Below are 20,984 nucleotides of genomic sequence, written 5' to 3'. Positions count from 1 at the left end.
TTTACACTAATGGTCTTTTCAGTTGAATTGACTCTTGAGGATTTGGTTGAACAAGAAGACAAATATTTAAAAAGGTGATTATTGATTTTGAGACATTCCAAATAAGAACTGGCTAGAAGGGAGTCCTATATGACAAGTGGTGTATTATAATGATTGGGTATAAGGGGAACTAGAATGTGGTTTAAAATGGAACAGAAATGAGACAGTGGTGCTCATACTTGGGTCTTAGAACAGTTCTCACAGGGTGAAGGTATTCATGGAAGATGGCAAAAAAGGGAGAGGGGAAAATAATGGATTTAGAGCTCATAAAGTCTGACTTCAGGAAGCATTAGAAAGGTCATTATAAAGTATATTGGCTGCTATTGGAATCTGTGTAGCCAGGTGCCACCACTGAGCTGTCCAAAAAATGTAGCATGTGAAGAGTGATTAGGGCTCAGGTACACCTCGTTTGTTCTCTGTCCCTTTACTCTTGGTCAGAGCTCTGATCAAATCTATTCTCACCTAGTTCTCTCTTTGTCAGAACATGGACAACTCAGGAATCTGGAAAAAAGTTATTATTTTTTTTCCAAATTAAGGCCAAGGGCAGTTCAAGAGTCTATGATGAGAAATTGAACTTATCTTAAAGGGGTAGTTGTTGGAGTTCCTGTTGTGGTGCAGTGGGTTAAGAACCTGACTAGTATCCCTGAGGATGTAGGTTTGATCCCTGGCCTCCCTCAGTGGGTTAAGGATCCAGTGTGGCCATGAACTGTGGTGTAGATAGGAGATGTGGCTCGGATCTAGCGTTGCTGTGGCTGTGATAGACCTCTAGCCTGGGAACTTAGATATGCTGCAGGTGTGGCCCTAAAAAGAGAAAAAAAGGGTAGTTGTTATCCATGACTGCATATATTTTTGCATTCCTATAATTGAAATTTATTGAGTGTCTTACACTCTGTTCCTTCTCACAGTCACTTGCCCAGCTCTATTTCACTCTCCACTGCTCTCTTTGGTTTTCTTGTTACTCAACCCCGGTACCCCCTACCCACTGCTGGTCCATGTTGAAGTGATAAGAGGAAGGTGAGGGTCAATTCAATTTCTAAATTTGATCAGAAATCATGTTTATTTTTTATTGTTTCAGAACAAGTTATACCCTGGAAGCAATAAAAAGGTTGAAGAGAAGAAAATCAGAAATTCTCAGTATTGGTGAGGGTTTAGCTGTTTAATTATTACACATGAGAGGCAATTACTTTAAATGAAAAAGCATCTTTTTAGTCCTTAAAAAGTGGTTAGCCAAAGCATCTGTGGCATTGATATTCTAAAATACAAACAAAGAATAGACGTATCCTAATGAGTTAGTGAATTTGGGGGGTGGGGTGCTGGCTCCTGCTATGCCAGATGGCCAGCTACCTTGTTCTGCCCAGAGGATAATTTTCTCCACTACTCTCTCCCCCACCTCCACTTTTCTTCTACATCTTCCTTCTCTTTCCTTCCATTTCCTTCCTTTTCTAAGCTTTCCATTGACTTTGCCAAGGGTCTCATCCCCAGATCCCTAAGGCTCCCAGGTGACTCTGGTTTCTGTAGCAGCGCTTCTCAACCTTGACTCCACATTAGAAGAGTTTTAAAAAATATAGGTTCTGTCAGTAGTGTGTTGAGCCCACTTCCTTTCTACCTGCAAGATTAGACTGTTACGTTTTCAGAAGTTTGTCAGACAATGCATGTCATCTTGGTAGCTTGAAATCAGCCACAGTGGCAATGTTAGTATCTGCAAATGCTACAAATCAGAGCGTTTGATTTTTTTCCTAGGAGTTGGCTGTTAAATATCATCACTGACCCCTGGACTCTGCTTCCCAATTCTGATATAAGTTATCTAAGTCTCAGGGTTTTTAAAAGCACCTCAGTTAATTCAGCCAAAATTGAGAACACTGTTCTAGCCCATTGGTTTTGTCTTCTCAGGCTGGGACCACCGTGGGTGATTCACAGGCCTAAAGATCTGCAAAAGGCTAAAGTGAATAGAAATGAAAAGTGGCGCAGGAAACAGCACGTTCCATCAATATCCCTGTGAGAGTCAGTGTTGGAGAGCTATCTGGGAACATGAGCTTTGAAGTTAGATGAGTTTAAATATCAGATCAATGCTCCTGGTTAGGAAACCACCTTTCTAAGCATCACATTCCTCCCCATAAAATTGGGATAATAAAAATATTTACGTATTAGGTTGCTGTGACGACAAAAGAAGAGGATGCAAGGAAGGAACTTTATCACTTTTAAATAATTCAATAATGTACTTTCCTCTTGATAAGTTTCTGCCTGTTTTTTGGTATGAATAATTTCCTCAAAATATGTATTCTTTGAGTCTGATGTGAATGGTGCCACACACTCAAATTAGGTCTTATTTTTTGACTCTCCCTTGACATTTAGAAGTAATGTATAGATGCCTAATAAGTGTTTCCCTACTGGGTGATTCCCCAGGTGTTCCTATCTACCTCCCACGTAGGCAAATGGCTAGTATCATTAGTCAATGGTATATTTAGCAGTGGATCACAAAGTTTGGCTATACAGTAGAATTATCTGGGAAAATTAAAATATTAGTGCCCTGATAATACACCCTAGAGAGGAAGATTCAATTGATTAGAAGTTGATTTGGGTACTGGTGTTATTTAAAAACCTCCTCAGGTGATTCAGGTTTATAGCCCACCATGGATAATCCTTGATTTAGATGACCAAATCTCAAACTCATGGTCTCAGGAGCAGTTGCATCCTGGGAATTTGTTATAAATGCAACTAGTCAGACCCCCACAGCAGATCTACTGAATCAGGAACTCTGGTGGTGGGCTTTAACAAGCCCTTCAAGTGATTCTAATGGAGATTAAAATTGAAAATCATGGGTGGGTCTTTTTCCCGAGCATCCTTAGAATGCTTTGGTGATCTCTGAACTGGGAGCAATGACGTTGTTCCATTTTTCACCTCAGCAAAGATGCAATGTCAAGAGGGAGCTGCCACTGTTAGATGAGGTAGGTGGTGGGGGAGCCAGTATACCACTTTCGACAATTTTCTCTCTGTCTCCAAGTCTGGGTCGATTAAGAAGCGAAAGCTTCTTGTGGTCCTTGCTTATCAGGTTTCTTAAAGATCTCCTTTCTCTTTCAAATTAGACTCTCCAGAGAATTGCCCATTACTGAAATCCTGTGTTATTGTTTAATCTATGGGGGAGTAACACATAGGATGTCTAGGTCTGTAACGGATTTTACTCTCAGACTTGAGTAGAAAGAAAACAGTTTGCTCTGGCTGGCTCATTCGCCTTTGTGCCTCATCTTGTTAGTCTGCTGACAAGGCAGTCTGACAGAAATCCAGCTGACTGAAACTCAGCTGGGACCAACTTAAAGGGCCGCAGGCAAGGAGGGCTGCCTCAGATTGTGGTGAAGATGGGCAATGCCTGGGGAGAGTGAGGCACCCTATACATTGCTGCATCGTGGGCAGAGAAGCCCTAAGAGAAATTCAGATTCTTGGGTGGAAGCATAACACAGTGCTTGAGAATTCTTACAGACTAGCCACTCAGCCCTGCCTGGCCTGGTCAGCTCATCTCAGGTAAAGACAGAAGCTCTTTCTGTGGGTTAATGTGCTATTTATTTATTTATTTATTTATTTATTTATTTAAGAAGGGAAGCTGAGGGAAGTTGCAGTTCCTTAAGAACATTGATTATCTGGCCCCTGGCAACTCCTTCTCCTGTTTTGGACCCTCTTGCACTAGCATCCTCCCCCATCTCCCAAATGATCATATTATATACATCTGTTTTTATAGGCACTGAAGGAGGTAAGTTATGAATGTGGGCTGAAATGGTGGAACCTAGTTTCTCAATGAAGTTGGGGCTGACCTGGGGCTTTGAATGCCATGCGTCAGTAGAGAGGGGGAGGGAGTATGTCATTCTAGTAGGGATACGACTTTAGGAATAGAGGATACAAAAATGATGGAAGCAACCTCAGTGTCCATCATCAGAGGAACTGATAAAAGACAATGTGGTACATATATTCAATGGAATATTACTCAGCCGTAAAAAAAATGAAGCAGTGCTATTTGGAGCAACATGAATGGACCTAGAGATTATCATACCAAATGAACTAGTGAAGTAAATCAGAGAAAGACTAGTACCATAGGCTATCACTTATATGGGGAATCTAAAATACCATACAAATGAACTTATTTATAAAACAGACTTATTTACAAAACTTATCTACAAAAGAGATGCATAGATGTAGAAAACAAACATTGTTACCAAAGGAGGCAGGGAGGGAGGGATCAATTGGGAATTTGAGATTAACAGATAAACACGACTATATGGAAAATAGCCAACAGAGAGGAACTACATGGCACAGGGAACTCTAATCAGTATCTTGTAATAAAAAGAAATGAGCATGTCATTGCCTAGGACATGGAGGAGTTTGTCCTTATAGAAAAGAGGATTTTTTTGGAGGGGGGTGGGGAATAGAAAGTAAAAATATGGCTGAAAAGACTGGGGCCCTGAATGAAAGCATTTGAATGACAGGCTCAGAGGTTTATGCTTTATCTCACATGCATCAACAAGTCAATGAAATATTTTTCTTCTTTTTGTCTTTTTTTTTTTAGGGCTGCATCTGTGGTATATAGAGGTTCCCGGGTCAGGGGTCGAATTGGAGCTGCAGCTGCTGGTCTACACCACAGCCACAGGCACAGCCATGCCAGATCCTAGCTGCACCTGCAATGTACACCACAGCTCACGGCAATGCTGGATCTTTAACCCACTGAGCAAGGCCAGTGATCGAACCTACATCCTCATGGATACTAGTCAGATTCATTTCCGATGAGCCATGCCGGGAACTCCTGATGAGTATTTTTGAATTAATGGGTGAATAACCTTATTAAGCCTATCAACAAGGAGAGATTAAATTCCTACTATTTGGAAGAACTTGTAGAAAGGATGATGTGATATTTGGGGAACAGTAATCTGATGGTAACTGTTCAGGATGGAGTAGGCAGAGGGTGGGGTGCATCACAAAGAAAGCAGAGGCTGGGAGACTCTGGAAAAATAAGATTGGGAATACTTGTGTTTGGCCTACAGCGGCGGCCTGAGCGCAAGATGGATATGAGAGACTCTGAGATAGCAGAATTGTTGGTGTTGAAGAGGATTGTGAACTATTAAGTTCAGGCCACTGAGTGGCTAGGTACGCAGGTGAGGAGTTTTAGTGATTCTACACACCTGTAAGTCAGAGGACATGACCGCTGGGTGGTGAAGAAAGGGCGAATGGAAGCTTCGACAAGGAAAATACCCACCTCTTAGAACACCCAGTTTTTACTGTTGAAACTTTAAATATTACCTTCATCTTCCCAAATCTTTGTAAAATTTCTATTTCCTGTGTTTTATAACCATACTATTATACAGGCAGAAAATTTATTGGATATGAAAAATAGACACCTCTCTAATAGATTCAGCAATGTGGGGGGGCTATGTCAAATTTTTTCCACTGTAAGCTGCCCTCATGAAAATACTAAAACATATTCACCAAGCTCAGAAGCCATTGTTCCATTTTGAAAATTTATAGGGGGCCAATTCTATTGGTTTTATTTTGAAGAATGTATAAAATGGCAGCATAAATCTAGGTGTTTTTATTGCTGTTTCGCTTTCCTGTGTTTTTAATTCTGGTGCTTAAGGGAAGAGTTGATTTCAAATGGGTTCAATCTATCATGATTGAAATCCTTATCATTTTAATATTCATTTTAACACCACCTTTGTGTACATTTTGGTGACTATTTGAAGGAGCAGAGGACTTTCAACAATTTTTCCTCAGTTGTCCTGACTGGGGAAGTGTCTTCGTGGAGTCTTCTAAACGCGGTGTTTGTTTTTGTTATTATGTTTGCAGCACCTAAATAAGGCAACTTGCTATAAAAAGCTATGATCCTAGTTCCTAAAATTGGACAGAAATTATTAGAAACTAGGTAATAATAATAAAAATATCATTTATGGAATTCCCATTGTGGCTCAGCGTTAATAAATCCAACTAGGAGGATGCAGGTTCAATCCCTGACCTTGCTCAATGGGTTAAGGATCCAGTGTTGCTGTGAGCTGCAGTGTAGGTCACATGGGCGGCTCAGATCTGGTGTAAGCTGGCAGGTGTAGCTCCAATTTGACCCTTAACCTGGTAACTTCCATATGCTGTGGGTGCAGCCCTAAAAAGACAAAAAAAAAAAAAATCATTTAATTGTGAATAAGGATAATGGATCACTTGCAGGATTATTCCTACATTGTAATGGATAACATTTTATTTCCAATAAGCCTGATAAGAAAAACTATGTATAAAGATAACTGTTGATTGCTAAATTTACTTTTAAGAAGATTCTTCAATTTAAGGATTCAGTACAGAATTGTTATAGCTTCGAGTTCCATATTTCTCCTGTGCATGTACATTGGACTTGATGCACAGAATGAATAATCTTCAGAACCCACGCTATGAAAACTTCAGGGAACTGAGCCAACCTTGAGATTAATAGGAAGGATGAAGAGTTTAAAATCTAACTATATATAAAGAGCAAAAAAAAAGGAGCAACGAGTTTTGCTGGCCTTGATACGGAGCACAGCAGCCTAAGGCAGGTGGGACAGAGTGGAGAAGCCTCTTCTATGAGGAAGGGGCGCAAACCTGGTAGAAGCTTCCTCCGGGCCATGGCAGCTGCCCGATGACTCTCGTACTCCACAAAGGCAAAACCCCGGTTTTTGGTTTTATCTGCCGCACTGGGGTAGACGATGACATCCACAACTCCTTCCGTGACCTTTTTCATTTCTGATAAGATTTCTTCTCTCTTTTTGGTTTTCGGGATCCCTCCAACAAACAATCGGCAGTTGTCCACGCTGGCACAAACCCCTAAGAGACGCCCATTTCTGCCAAAAGAATAGGCATTTTGATGGGTGAGAATCCTTGTGTGATTAAGGTTTTAGATGGTAATTGAACAGATATGGCCCTGGACCTGATAAAGATTGCAGATGTGGAATGTTTGTTCATCTTAGTGTTGAAACTGGTTTTGGAGAGTTGGAGCTGCTTTTGAGAAATGGAAGCTCTGTCAACCTGCTCTGCTTTTTTAAAAGAAAAAAAAGTATTTGAATCTGAGCAGCATCTGCTGTTTTTAGACTAGATGCAGGTTTTCCCACCTGGCCCAATCTACTCATGTAACTTGCGCTGGAGGTATCTGAGATTGCAACTCTGATGATCCCTTTCTTTTCCAACCACATAGAGAAGCTATTCAGACATGATCACTGTTCAGGTTAGTTCCTTATACAGAACAGATTTCCATGTGTTATCTTATTCGACTGATACAGGGAGGCTTGAGATTGGCAGAATAGGTATCATTTCCATTTTACAGTTGAAGAACTTGAGACTCTAAGGAACTGACTTGCTGAAGTTTTGTTTTTTGTTTCTTTGTTTGTTTGTTTTCTTTTGGGACACACCTACAACATATGGAAGTTCCCAGGCAAGGGGAGTGAATTGGAACTGTAGCCTCTGGTCTAAGCCACAGCCATAGCAACGGCAGATCCAAGCCTTGTCCAAGACCTACACCACAGCTCACTGCAATGCCAGATCTTTTAACCGACTGAGTGAGACCAGGGATTGAACCCGCGTCCTCATGGATACTAGACGGGCTTGTTACCGTTGAGCCACAAGGGGAATTTCCGCTTAAGATTTTTTAAGAGATAAAATTGGTCTCTGGACTCAGTTCAATCCCTGTTTCTTCCACTGTACAGTGTTGCTTATTAGTGAGTTGATAGATACCTTCATTGGCCGGGTGTAGATTGGTTCAACTTTTCTGGGGGGCATTTGGCAAAATGTATCACGAGTCCCAAGTGTGTATAACCTTTTGCCAAATAATGGCCTTCTGGATGGTGTCTTTAGAAATAGAAATGAGTACCAGCATTTTTGTGTAAGGTAGTTGAAAATGAGCAAAATATTCCATCATATAGGATTAGTTTAATGTATCTCAGCTGAGATGACATTGACTCTGGGACTGAATATTTCCTCATTGTATGCTATGGTAATTTTGTCATCCCTGGTTCTTGCCCACTAAGTGTCAGTGGCCACCCCCTGTCATCCCAAAATTCTTCTTCACCTTTCTCCATGTCCCATTGGGAGGACAATACTGCTTCTGGCTGAGATTCACTGGTAAATAAAAGATGAGTGTTCATAACAGAATGCTTTGTAGCCATTAAACTTAGTTACATAGAATATTTCCTGGTAAAAAAGAAAACCAGTTCGCACTTTGCTCCTGTTTTTTTTTTTTTTTTTTTAAGGCTATAAAATGAGTCTGTAAGAAGGCCATTTTGATTAAAACCATATAGAAAATCTAGAAAGACTATGAAAAATCAGCATAGCGATTACCTTTGGGCAATAGGGTAATGAAGGAATGGCTTGAACTTTTTTATTACTTTTTTCTTTGCTGTTTTTGTGCATTGTGGATTAGGCCATGTGACTTTTGTTACAAAGCAAAGTGAGTGAAGTTCTCTTAACAGAAACTATTCATTTATCATGAGTAATAAGCACTTGGCCATGTGACGGGGTGATTGTTCTGATTCTTTGGAAATAGTACCTCTCAGTTATGCGGCAGCTATTCTGACCAGGGTTGAGCCACTGTCCTGGTGTCTTCTATGCTCTGATGGAGACCCAAGGACCACATATTAAATCTGGTTCAGGTCCCTCCCCATTTGGTGAACACTGACCTGGGAATATGTGTGTGTGTTTTTATTTTTTTAATTTTATTTATTTATTTTTTGTGTGTGGGTGGAGGGAAGGATTGATAAAGTGATTTTCGAGGGTTGTATTTTTTTTTAAGCTTTTATTCCAAGATATTTATTTAGAGATTATATTTTTGATAGTTACAGGACGGGTCAGCTATCAATGACCAGTAGGGGGAGCCTGGAGCCTCCGTATCCTGTAATTTAAATGTGTGTGGTTTGTCAGGCACCAGAATCGCTTGGAGACGAAAATCTCTCTCTCAAAAGCTGAAGGCACAACTTTAATGTCTCTAGGAGCCAAGCATTTAGATGATGCTCAGTGAATATTTGATGATGAGGAGGATGATATGACAATTGTGGGTCTTTTCCAGATAAGAATCTTATCTATCCTCTGAGAAATAGTGGCTGAACGCAAACCAAGTATTGTTCTCTACTCTACCGGGAAGGTTCTTTCTCTGGCAGGATTGATCCAAGGCAGAGTAGAATTAGGTGAGGTTGTCTCTGGGGTGTCTCTTCTATTTCACATTCCATTCATCCTACGCCTTAAAATTTCTTGTCCTGTCTCAGTGGTAACAAACCCCATCATTATCCATGAGGACATGGGTTCAATCCCTAGCCTCACTCAGTGGGTTAAGGATCTGGTGCTGCCTTGAGCTGTGGTGTAGGTGGCAGACATGGCTCGGATTCCATGTGGCAGTGGCTGTGGTTTAGGCCAGCAGCTGTAACTCTGATTCGATCCCTAGCCTGGGATCTTCCATATGTTGCCGGTTCAGCCCTAAAAAGCCAATAATAATAATAATAAAATTTAAAGTCACTCTGTGCCTGCACCTTGCTTCTGGCATCTAACCTGAACTTTGGCATTTTGGCCACCAACTTTCTCTTCCCAAATGCTTTGTCATCTTTCTCCTCTTCCTTCTCTCCCTCATCCCGCCATAACCAGCAGCAAACATTTATAGACCATCTGATATGTGTCAGGCACTGAGCTTTACATGCAGGATCTCCTTTATTTTTCTTAATTCCTCCTATGAGGAAGGTATGTTTTTATCTCTATTTTATAGAGGAAGACACTGAAATTCACAGAGCACAGTTATTTTTTCAGTGGATTGTGTTCATTGTTCATACCCTATTTTCAAAAAGTATTGACAGGGTCCAGTGAGTAACAATGCGTTGATTTCCTACATAGCCATTCTATATCCATCTCAACATAAAAGCTATTTTGGGATTGTTACTGGGATATCTTACTCTTAAGATGTCTAGATTCCATGAAAAACCAAGGAATGGAGAATCTTCTAATTGTAAAAACATAATTATAATATATCTTAAAGTTTTTACAGCCCAATTTAGCATATATTACTTCATATGATGGATGTTTGGAATACCTGTGTGATCAGGTGATAGTATTAAAACTGATGCTCAAAGAGGTCAAAGGATTTGTCCAAAGGAGGTAGACCTCAGATCTGATTCTCATACCAAAAAATTCTCCACATATTAGAGCTCTTTTGCATCCATAGCACCATATGTGAGAGGGAGGCCTCCTTTATGTTTGTTTTTTCCCCCAAGACTCTGTTTCAGAATCCAACCTAGGGACTGAATGGCTAGGCTACTAGTAGTTGCTAAATCCAGTGAATCTTTTCTATGGCTAAAAGCTTTAAGAAAAATGACCCAATAAATTGATTGACTTACAGGATTACAAGGATCATGCATGACTTATTTTGAGCCTATGGGAAGTGAGAGAAAAATAAATGTAGGAAAGCTGCTCTCTTTGCATTAATCAAATTTAAGATTCCATTAATTTCAAGGTGCATCTCTGTTATAGAAAGGAAATATACCTGAAAAACTGCATCTTAGAATTAATAAATATGCTAATATGTAAGAATTCTATAATTTATTGACCTATTACTATGCTCCAAACATGGGCTGAACATTTAAGAATCTTGATAACATCCTCACCACAAACCTATGAAATACAATTATTCCTACCTTACTGATGAGGAAATTGTGGCTCTGAAAGGTCAAGTCACTTTTTGGCACTTGACAGCTGGAGCCTGTCTGACCCCAAACTGTTGCTTTTTCATCTAACACACTATTCTTTCTTGCATGTAGCCCTGGGCTTCCTTAAAAAATTTACGGCAGTTCCTTCTCAAAGTGAAGATTTTAGAACTCAGACGACTTCATAAAGCTGGTCCTGTTGCCAGTTTATAATACCAGTTATTGATTGTATAGGGTCAGTTATGTTCTGGAACCCTCTGCTAATCTCATGGTTTTAAATATTGCCTGTATTTGGCTGAACTCCAAAAGTCTGTTCTAACTGTGACCATTCTCCAAACTCTTATATCATACAGTCACTTCCTCAGCATCTCCCCTGGGAAGTCTAATGTGCATCTCAAATACAGATTGCTCTAAACAGAACTCTTATGTGTCCTGCTTTTTTCCCAGCCTTTTCCATCTCAATGACACTGTTAAATCCACAGATCCTTAGACCAAAATCCTAATTTTCTTCCCTGAATTGTAAAATCACTCACAATCCAAATCCGATATTTACGCAGTTTTGTCTATTCAACTGCCAAAATATATCCCAAATCTGACTCTATTTAACCACCTTTACCACTAAGCCCTTTGTGTAGCCACTGTCATCCCCTGTCTAGTTCTAAACCAGAGTGGCCTTCAAACTGGCTTCCTCTTTCAGTCCTTATCCTGCTTCAGTCCATTGTTCACTCAATAGCCAGAGTCATGTTTTAAAAAGCATGAATCCAACTAAAATCCTCCTATGATTTCCCCTTTTTATTAGAATAAAATCCAAATTCTTAGTCATGGAGTATAAGGCTCTGCAAACTGTAGTGCCTTCAATCTTCCTCTCTTTACTCTGTTCCAAACATAGGTTATTTTTTTTTTTTTTCTGTCCCTCTAACACATGCTTGTTCTCATTTTGAGATCTTTGAACTTGCTCTGCTTTCTTCCTCTGAAATAATCTTCCTCCAGTTCTGATGTTCATGGAGGATTATTTTCATCCAAGTTTCAGATGAAATTTTACTTTCCAGAAGGGTATTTTCCTAAATATACCAAGTTAGAGTAGCAACCGCCATATACAACTTTATCTCATTTCCAGGTTTCATTTTATTTTATAGTATTTATTTTATTTTATCATCTCTTTAGGGACACACCCATGGCATATGGAGGTTCCCAGGCTAGGGGTTGAATCAGAGCTGTAGCTGCTGGCCTATCCCACAGCCACAGCAAAGCCAGATCCAAGCTGCATCTGTGACCTACATCACAGCTCATTGCAATTCCGGATCCTTAGCCCAATGAGCGAGGCCAGGGATCGAACCTGCATCTTCATAGATGCTAGTCAGATTCTTTTCTGCTGAGCTACCAATGGGAACTCCCATTTCCTGGGTTCAATTTTAAATACTCTTATACATCCATTTGCTTACTGTACCTTGATACTTGTAATATTTTGAACAGTGCCTAGCACATATTTATGAAATGGATAAATGAATGAATCATTTGTTTGAACATTTCGCAGAACTTATATAATGCTGATTAAATATTTTGTTAAATTGATTTCCAAGGAAAAGAACTAACCTTTTATTTTTGATTTTGACTGTCTTTTGCATATACTATACTAAATAAACTTAGAATAGATAGAACAGATAAAGATACATTGTTTGATTTACCTTTAATCTAGAAGAGATGGATCTTACCTAATTTCATAATTATTAAGTTGCTTGATTGCATTCTTGGCTTCCTGTTTATTTGAGAAAGTTACAAACGCATATCCTCTATTGTTGCCATTAAAATCCATCATCATTCTCATTTCATAAATTTTACCAATCTACAAGTAATTTAAAAAAGAGAGAATTCGTATTTACACATCTGTACTTTCAAATGAACACATACACGTGCACATACAATATTTTCTGAAGTCTGTCTCTACCACATTTGTCATTTGCATCCCGTGTGGAATGGTTTGCATATTTTCATGCTGGGTTCAGATCTTTTATCTGACTTACGGGCAAAGTCAAGATAAATAAAGAAAACGTGTACAAGTGACACTTTAGCCTGACTTGCCAGGATATGTTTTTGATAGAGCAAGTGACCTTTCATCACACAATTATCTGGGGATTTATACAATGCGTTGGGGACAAAAAAACACTCGTCATCAGAAGTACAATTTCTTGATAGATTTGTCCTTGCCCTCTGCACCGGACTCTGAAGTCTCCGTAGTTTTATCTTTACTTGGTTATACTCTACCACTGATGTTTAAAACCCAAACCAGGAACACTCCTTTGGAACCTTGTGAAACTGATTTCTTAGCTGTCTTTTACACCCACCATGACATGGCATAAAGGTGAACACAGAAGGCATATTTCAGTGGACAGTCTGGGTAACCCTGTTTTTTTTTATCCTTAGACTGAAGATGAACACTAGTCTTAGTATAACTGATCCAGGGCCAGGACCTCCATGGCAGGAGGGCATTCAGTCTATGCCTCTCACCATCACTCCTCTGCTTTGGTTTTATAGTATTTCCTCTTGCTACCCCAACCGTTCTCTATAACCCAGACACAATGATTGAGTATTGCTGGCTGCTGTAATAAGAGTGGCCCACATAAATGAGGGACACATGTAGGGAGAAGAGGCAGGTGCTATTACCTCAGTGGTGGCTACCCTCCAGCTCACCTTTTCCCACACCACCCCAAGGCACTCCATGATGGACACCTGTTTTCTCTGGGCTCATTAGGAAAGGGTTCAAGTGTGTTTCAGGTCTGCATTTTAAGTGTTTCTTGGAGCTCATTTTCATGTTCAGTATATAAGATTGGATTAAGTCTTCATAATTTGTGCACATGCCAAGTGAGGTTGGTTGTGTAAAACTAATAGCAGTTCTGAATCTAAGGCTGAGTTACACACACACACACATCTGATTTTTGCATTAAGGGAAAGAAACAGACTTTTTTTCTTTTTGTCTTTTTAGGGCCACACCTGCGGCATATAGAGGTTCCCAGGCCAGGGGTCCAATTGGAGCTGTAGTCACTAGCCTATGCCAGAGCCACAGCAATGCAGGATTTGAGCTGCATCTGCGACCTACACCACAGCTCACGGCAACAGGAGATCCTTAACCCCCTGAGCGAGGCTAGGGATCGAACCTGCAACCTCATGGTTCCTAATCTGATTCATTTCCTCTGCGCCAGATGGGAACTCCTAGACTTTCATTTTTACTAAGTTTTCTAGAAATGTGATTGTTCTAAACACTACTTGGTAAATCATCAAAAATGTTAATTTTGTATTTTGTAACTTTGGGTTTAGTAGCAAAATATCATTTGGAATTAAAACTGAGGATGTTTATTTCCCAATCATATAATGACTTTGAGAAATTGTGTTAATAATCTTGATTCATTAGGGAGGACAAATTCAAGTTTCTAGAAGGAAATTTCATTCTGGGTCAATATGTATAGGCATACATTTGAGCCATGACAAATAGACACACTTTTTAAGGTGAAAACATTATAAAATCATATTAACATTTCAGGTTGAAGCAATACCTTATTTAACACAGGTTTTTGTAGTAGTATTCTAGCTTGAAAGACACATAGAGTTTGCAGTAAGATCGCCAGGCCAGTGGAATCAGGGGATTGAAATATAGGTTTTAGTCATTAGCAAAAGTAATTTCAGCTGTCAGGAACAGGACAAAGATCTGCTTCAAGCCAGTGATAATTAGGAGGACAATCACCAACAGCTAGGAAGGTTTTACCTTTGTCCATGATTGAGAAATGGCAATTGGAAGAGAAGCCATCATTGACCAGGAAGAACAAGAGGGAAAGCAAGGTGAAGAGTAGAATTTTTCCTTGAGAGAGATTAAAAAATTATGGTTCGACTCACTTTTTCACATAATGGTATAAGTTCATCTTCGAAAAGGTCTCGGGGAAGTTTTCCAATAAAAATCTCACAGCCCCTTTCTGGGGGTGCAGCATCCCAGCCAGGTGGGGGACCACCATATTTTCTTTGTCCGTTTTCCTGCAAATCCCATGTGGATGGCATGAAGGAGAGAAGAGAACAATAGCATCTTTAGTTTGAGTTCCTCCATCATTTTCAGAAATCATAACAAAGATACTTATTGACAAGGAACAATTGACTAGTCAGACTATAAAAACCGAGGTCTCTTTTATGTGGATTTTGATACCATGCTCTGTGTGCTTCAGTGACTTGCTGCAGAAAAGCTGTGAAAACTTGTAAAGTGCTGGACAAATGTAAGGGGTCGTTAGTATTTTCTGATTGCCATTCAAACTCACTAGTGCCTGGTCATCAAAGGATTGGACTATAATTTGAATCTAGGCTTCTGATTTAATGTTGACGTCTATGAGGGTTCTGGTGCTGGATGGCTTGGCTCCATGGCCCACCAGCTGTGGGGCTTTGGGCAAATGACTTGATTTCTCAAAACCTCAGTGTCTTCATATACAAAGGGGGGATAATATCAGCTTTTGATTATAGGAGGTGATGCATCAATATGCATGGCACAAGTTTGGCATGTGATATACATTCAGTAATTATTAATGCTCTTCTTGCCTCCCTGGATTTAGACTGTTTCAGGTGCCAAGTAAGGCAATATGAGCCCCTAAAAAGAAACATCTGGAGGTTAACATTTGAAGGAGCAACCTGGCTAATTTGGGGGGTAGCCAGTGAAGGATTTCAATCCATCTTCAAAGCTGACAAGATGGTGAGAGGTGTTTACTAATGTTGGATCTCTGTGGGGAACAATGCTGTTCTGAGTCCAAATAGAATCAGCTTGTATTTTTTTTCTTTGTAGTAACAGACCCTTGGTAAATTCAAAGTCCTTTGACGGGAGGAGCTGCACTGGTACTTTGCACTGCTGTCTTTATTTTTCTGAAAGTTAATGACCTAAAAGTAACTTCAAGGGCCGCAAAGTGAAAGATAGGCCTAATCCACCACGATCGAGCTGAAATAGTTCATTTGCTCAAGAAGGATAATTACTTTCTACTTTGGCATAGCCAAACTCTTTGTTAATATACTTTATTGTGATTTTTTTGGAGAAAGGAAAACATAAGGGACTAAATATCAGTATTCATTACTAACCTGTGCAAGTATAACTGCTAAAAAGTTTTACATCATACAATGATACAATGTATAAAGTAAAAAGAAAAATTTTCCAGTGCATCACTCTATGCATATGCAGTAGTAGTTACTGTTATCTGCCTTTCCCACATATTTTTTCCAAAATATTTTTCTACATATATTTTTAAAACACATTAGTTAAGACATTGTTTTGCATGATATTTGTTTGTTCAAGATCAAAGTTAGGCAACTTCTAGTTTCACTGTTAAATCTTTATGCTAATTTGAGACTTTCTCAATTATTTTATGAGTAGTACCACAAAGGCTTTTTGGATCATGGTATTTAAATGATGTAAGTGCAATAACTTTTCAAATTCCTCATGATCTAATCATATGTAAATTTAAAAGAGGTCATATGGGTGTTCTACCTTGCTTGATTACTTTTTCCTTCAAACAAGTAGTGCTTTTCATTTTTCTAAATGCTCAAATATTTGCCTCAAGTGTTATTATATATTTTTTTCCTCACATATATTCTTGCAGGATTATCCAGCCAAAAAACTTTCACTGAGAAATCTGAGAAATGAAGTGTTTTCTACTTATAGGGAAATAACCTGAAGAATTGCTCAGTGAGCTATATCTCAACCAAGAATTTCCTTAAGATGAATTTAATATTTTCAGAGATATAGTATGAAATTTTATTTACTTAACACATACTTACATAGCACTCCATGTCAGACACTGTTCTAATTCTCAAACAATATCATGGGTTAAAGACTATTACTATCCTCATTTTACAGAAGACCTTGAAGCCCACATTGTTGAAGTAATTTGCCAAGATCACGTGGTTAGGAAGTGGAGAAGTCGTGATTGGAAGCCAGGCAATCTGGTTTCAGAGTCCATCAGCTTAATTCCTACTCCATTCTGTTGTATTGCATAAAAGTCTAATCCCTCATAATAGATTCATATTTTTAAGTACTTATTTATGAAAAAATTATCAGGCTCACTCTCTGCTGCATTTAAATCCTTTCCAATTTCCAGTCATTTTATTACACAAATCTCATACCTATTGCTTACAGAGAGGCATATTTCTATTGAGATACTACAGTCCACTTCTTTGGACCGACTGTCACCACTTGGTTGATGCTGATCCCATTTCTGTAGAAATTAAATGTCTGGAGATATACTATTCAGTATTATTGGAATACCTTTAGGATAAACTTTGCAATGTTTTTACTCTTCAGGTTGAGGAAACTAAGCTTTTTTTTATTGCATAATAGTAAAGTGGCTATTCCAGAATTTCTGTTTTGACCAGCTTTGTCTGATAGCTTGAAAATAAATAGGAATAGGATTGACCTTTAATGATTTCCCTCAACTTTCTTTCTCTAATTACTAAAAACATCACCAAACTATTTCATGCATATTTTATGCATAGGAGGAGCCATCTATTCATGAGCCAAAATAATTAGGTAGGAGAGATAATTAATTCTTTCTGTTGTTTCTATAAACACTTGGAATAAATTCACCAAGAATATTTTGGGGGATGACCAAGAGTCTGACTGGCACAGAGACGCCATGAAGTTTAGACCCTAAGAGAGATTTGTCCTGTGAAAAAGTCACTGGGCTTGGAATGCAGTGCTGGAGGTCCAGGCCCATTTAAGATGCCCTGGGCAATAGTTATGGGGCTAGAATAGTTGTTCATCACTCATAAAGGATGGTTGGGAGCTGGATTGCTGGTATTTTAGGCACTATTTTTACAGTTGAGGAGTTTAAAATAGATAAAGCCCGGTTATAATTGTTCTTTCCTCTCCTGATCGATGTTCTTCTTGTGGGGTGTATTCCCCTCAGCAGCACAGATGTATTACTAGTTGAGAGAGAAAGAGTAAAGGTTTTTGTTTACCATGAGAAAATATTCATTAAATTCTGGGATCTGTGATTTTTCCAATCCAGAACTTGGAATACATTTATTCTCTCTAGCCACACATCAAGAGGTGAAAACTTTCAAGTATGTAAATTAAAAATTAAAGACTTAATTCTAACTATAACTCCAGTGGCCTTAATTTAAATACTGGATCCTGAACCTATCCAGTCACTCAGTTTATTTGTTAAGAATATTTGGAAATCCCTTCTGTCACAGATACTTTAAGCCTTAAAGAGTCTTTAAGAAATTTTATATACCATCTTCTTGACCTTGGATAAAACCATCCAATCTTTAATAAATGGTTCTAAGTTATACATCTTAGCACGAAGGACACATAGACAGTTACTTTTGGCCATGTGGCATCTGATCTTTTTTATATATCTGGGAAATCTGGACAAAACTGCCTTTTTCCTACAGGAGCTAAAGATGCCATGCTTGCTTTCCTACTGCCCCTTTGGGGCAATCATTGGTTCTAATAAAGCAAAATTAGGTCCTAGTGCAGAGATTGTCAAGGTGGTAAATTTAATGTTGAGCCCTCCATGGTGGAGGATACATTTTCTCATCATACCAGATTTGTGGTGTGGTTTGGGGTTTCATTCCTAAAAGCTTATTCTTGAATCTAGTTTTCCAAATCCAAAATTTTCTGTAAACTAGTACCCTTTTAGTAAACTCCTTTTCTGCTTAAACTCCTTTCCTCCCTTTCTGCTTTTCTCAGTCAGAGTTTACTTCCATTGTTTGCACATAATAGTAACATCAGCAAGAAAGAACAGCTAAAACAACAGCCAACCAAGAATCAGATACTGGGCCAAGTGCTTTCCATGTATTAATCCATCTAATCTTCTCAACAAACATGTGAGGATGATACTATAATTTTTATTTTGTAGGTGAGACACCTAAGGTGCAGAATGTGCCCGAAGACATACAAGCAGTATGTGACAAAGACAGAATTTGAATCCTGAGTCTACGTTTGTAGTGACAACATTATTTTCCCTTGTTTTTTATTTTAGCCCAATATGCTCATTTTACAGATGAGAAAATGGAGTCCAGAGATACTATGTGACTTTCTTAAAGTTACATTGGTTTAATTTATTGCTGAAAACTCCAGGCTAAAGGACTTTTGATTCTCAACCTGGTGAATTGGGCATACATACTCTTCAACAGTCATGATGACTTTGCTTCTCAGGCTTCCCAGCCTCATCATTCTGTATGTTGTGTGTCACACATAGTTTTTTGTTCAATTTCATCCATCATGGACACCAGATGGTTGATTGTCTCACATAAATGAGCCCATTCATAAACTAGGAGGACCTTAATTAATGAGCCCCTCATTCAGTCTATTTTCCTGAGTAGTAATTTCAATTCCTTTTTAATGGTTCTTTGGAAATTTTATATTCCAAATCTGTAATCATCTTTGTAGCTCCCTTTCATCCTTTGTTTTTATTGCCAAGAGGGAAGAAATTGTGTATTTCCTTACTAAACTGTTTTCAGATGTTCTCCTACCCATTTTCCACTTGACTGTGTTTGTATTTATTTCTACTCCTATTTGCTCAGGTGCTGCACAGTTTACCCATGCTTGGTGGCATTTCTTAGCCTTCACAAGCATACCAGTCACCAGTGCTATACCAAGAGCAATGGTTCCACAGCCAAACCCTCGTGGTTTCTTCTCACAGTTGATGCCAATGCATCAAGAACAGCTCTCTGGACTGTGTCTATTGCAGTTCATAAATTAATACCATATGTTTTCAGTGGTTGATTTGTGAGATTGAAAAAAGTTCTTTATTAAATATTATTTCTGTTATCTTCTACCTGTATACCATCTATATAACTCAATATGGGATAGGGTTCAAGAGAAATCTAAGGGGCCTTAAATAAGAGGTACCAAAGAATCATCACAGATGTGCTTTTACCTTTGGTCTGCTTATGACATTATTGTTGTTTGAGACTGTGCTATAGTGAATGTTCATTTTGTTAATTCTGTATAAAAGGTAATAATCTATTCTGCATATTGTTCGTTTACCTATGCATGTTATCAAGATCAGTGACTTCATGTTAATAAAATCTGTTTTAGGCTGAGAATTATTAGAAGGCAGAACTTATTTAATTTATGTGCTGTGGAAGTTGGCATTCCCCTTATTAGCTAGTTTTTATAATCTTTGCAAGTCAAAGATATTTTTCTAAAAATAGAGCAATAACAATTGTAATATAAAGACAGTGAGGTAAGGTATTGAAATTTGTAGAAATGCGGACCTATGGTTAAAGACAAAGAAAAGCTGAGTCGTGAACATAATACATGAAGGTAAATTTAACTTTATCTTCATACAGCCTAGAGTTTCTCAAAATGTATATGTGAGGTGATATTAGGTAGTTTATAGATTGGTGTTTTATTTTAATAGTTTTGCACTTATTGAACATTAGAAAAATATAATTATCACACAAAACCTTTCTATTTATACAAGATAAAAAGTCTACTTTTAAAAATGAGTATTTCTATTCAAGTTATTTAATGAATTCAAATAAATATCATTGTATTATGTGTTTATGGCAAAAATATCAAACATGAAAATGGATTTCGGCTCTTGAAAATTTTGTCTATTTGTGTCAATCTTCACAGAGCTCCCATGTTTGACCTTAAACAAATATATGTTATGGTTCATCCATGAAAGTAACTATTAGCATATTGTGAACCATGTCCCTGTATCACCTTGGAAGACTGACTGTTGAAGTCTAATGGTCTAGGAAAATAGTCCAAATTTCATTTCAAGTAATTAGTTGTCTTATGGAGGCAGAGATAATCTGTTATCAAACGATGCATTTAATAGTATCATCTAATATTTTTCCTTTATGTGTAAGGATTATGTGTGACAACTACCCTTTAGGAATTCAGTATCTTAGTGGCTCAAGTAGTTAAAAGCAAACAGGCTTTAAAAACAACTTGTATTTTGTAAAGCTTCTTATAAGTTTTTGTCCAATTCATGTAGATATTAAATTCAAGAATATCTTTATACAAAATTAGAAATCACAAAATATTTTTTTTACAGTATGTATGTATATTTTACATAAGGCAACAGGTAAAATGCCAATTAACTTCTAAGACCTTCTGTTCACATTTGTGATGGAGTTCACTAATGATGGACTACAAAGCATATATTATCTAAGACCAGGGTTTGCTCTGTTTATGCTCCCTTCTGGCTCTGGGCACATGTCTTGTTACACTGCTGCAATCTACAGGAACCTGTAAGTTGCATCTAAAAAATAACTAGATGAAAGCTTTGGTGAGTCCTTTCT

General features: G+C 38.3%; 1 protein-coding gene and 1 long non-coding RNA gene across 10 annotated transcripts in view; one reads left to right on the top strand and one right to left on the bottom strand.

Annotated features, from left to right (window-relative positions):
* A1CF (APOBEC1 complementation factor) overlaps window positions 1-20,984 on the bottom strand; it is an 81,778-nt gene that overhangs the window by 25,390 nt on the left and 35,404 nt on the right. For 5 of the 9 annotated variants that reach the window (XM_021072458.1, XM_021072461.1, XM_005671251.3 and 2 more), the window contains 3 exons: window positions 14,592-14,726; window positions 12,419-12,549; window positions 6,637-6,875 (listed from right to left, as the gene is read on the bottom strand). In XM_021072458.1, the coding sequence (XP_020928117.1) occupies window positions 6,637-6,875; window positions 12,419-12,549; window positions 14,592-14,726 (505 nt within the window). The remainder of the gene's footprint in view (window positions 1-6,636; window positions 6,876-12,418; window positions 12,550-14,591; window positions 14,727-20,984) is intronic. The other 4 variants (XM_021072463.1, XM_021072465.1, XM_021072462.1 and 1 more) reach the window with 1 other exon arrangement.
* Window positions 752-20,888, top strand: LOC110256620. The gene is made up of 3 exons (XR_002338379.1): window positions 752-3,555; window positions 5,064-5,174; window positions 18,584-20,888. It is a non-coding gene; the product is annotated as an uncharacterized LOC110256620 (long non-coding RNA).

The sequence above is a fragment of the Sus scrofa genome, chromosome 14 (assembly GCF_000003025.6).
Source record: "Sus scrofa isolate TJ Tabasco breed Duroc chromosome 14, Sscrofa11.1, whole genome shotgun sequence".
Taxonomy (NCBI): domain Eukaryota; kingdom Metazoa; phylum Chordata; class Mammalia; order Artiodactyla; family Suidae; genus Sus; species Sus scrofa.
The sequence above is the reverse complement of the archived record's forward strand: the minus strand, read 5'-3'. Positions and strand labels throughout refer to the sequence as shown.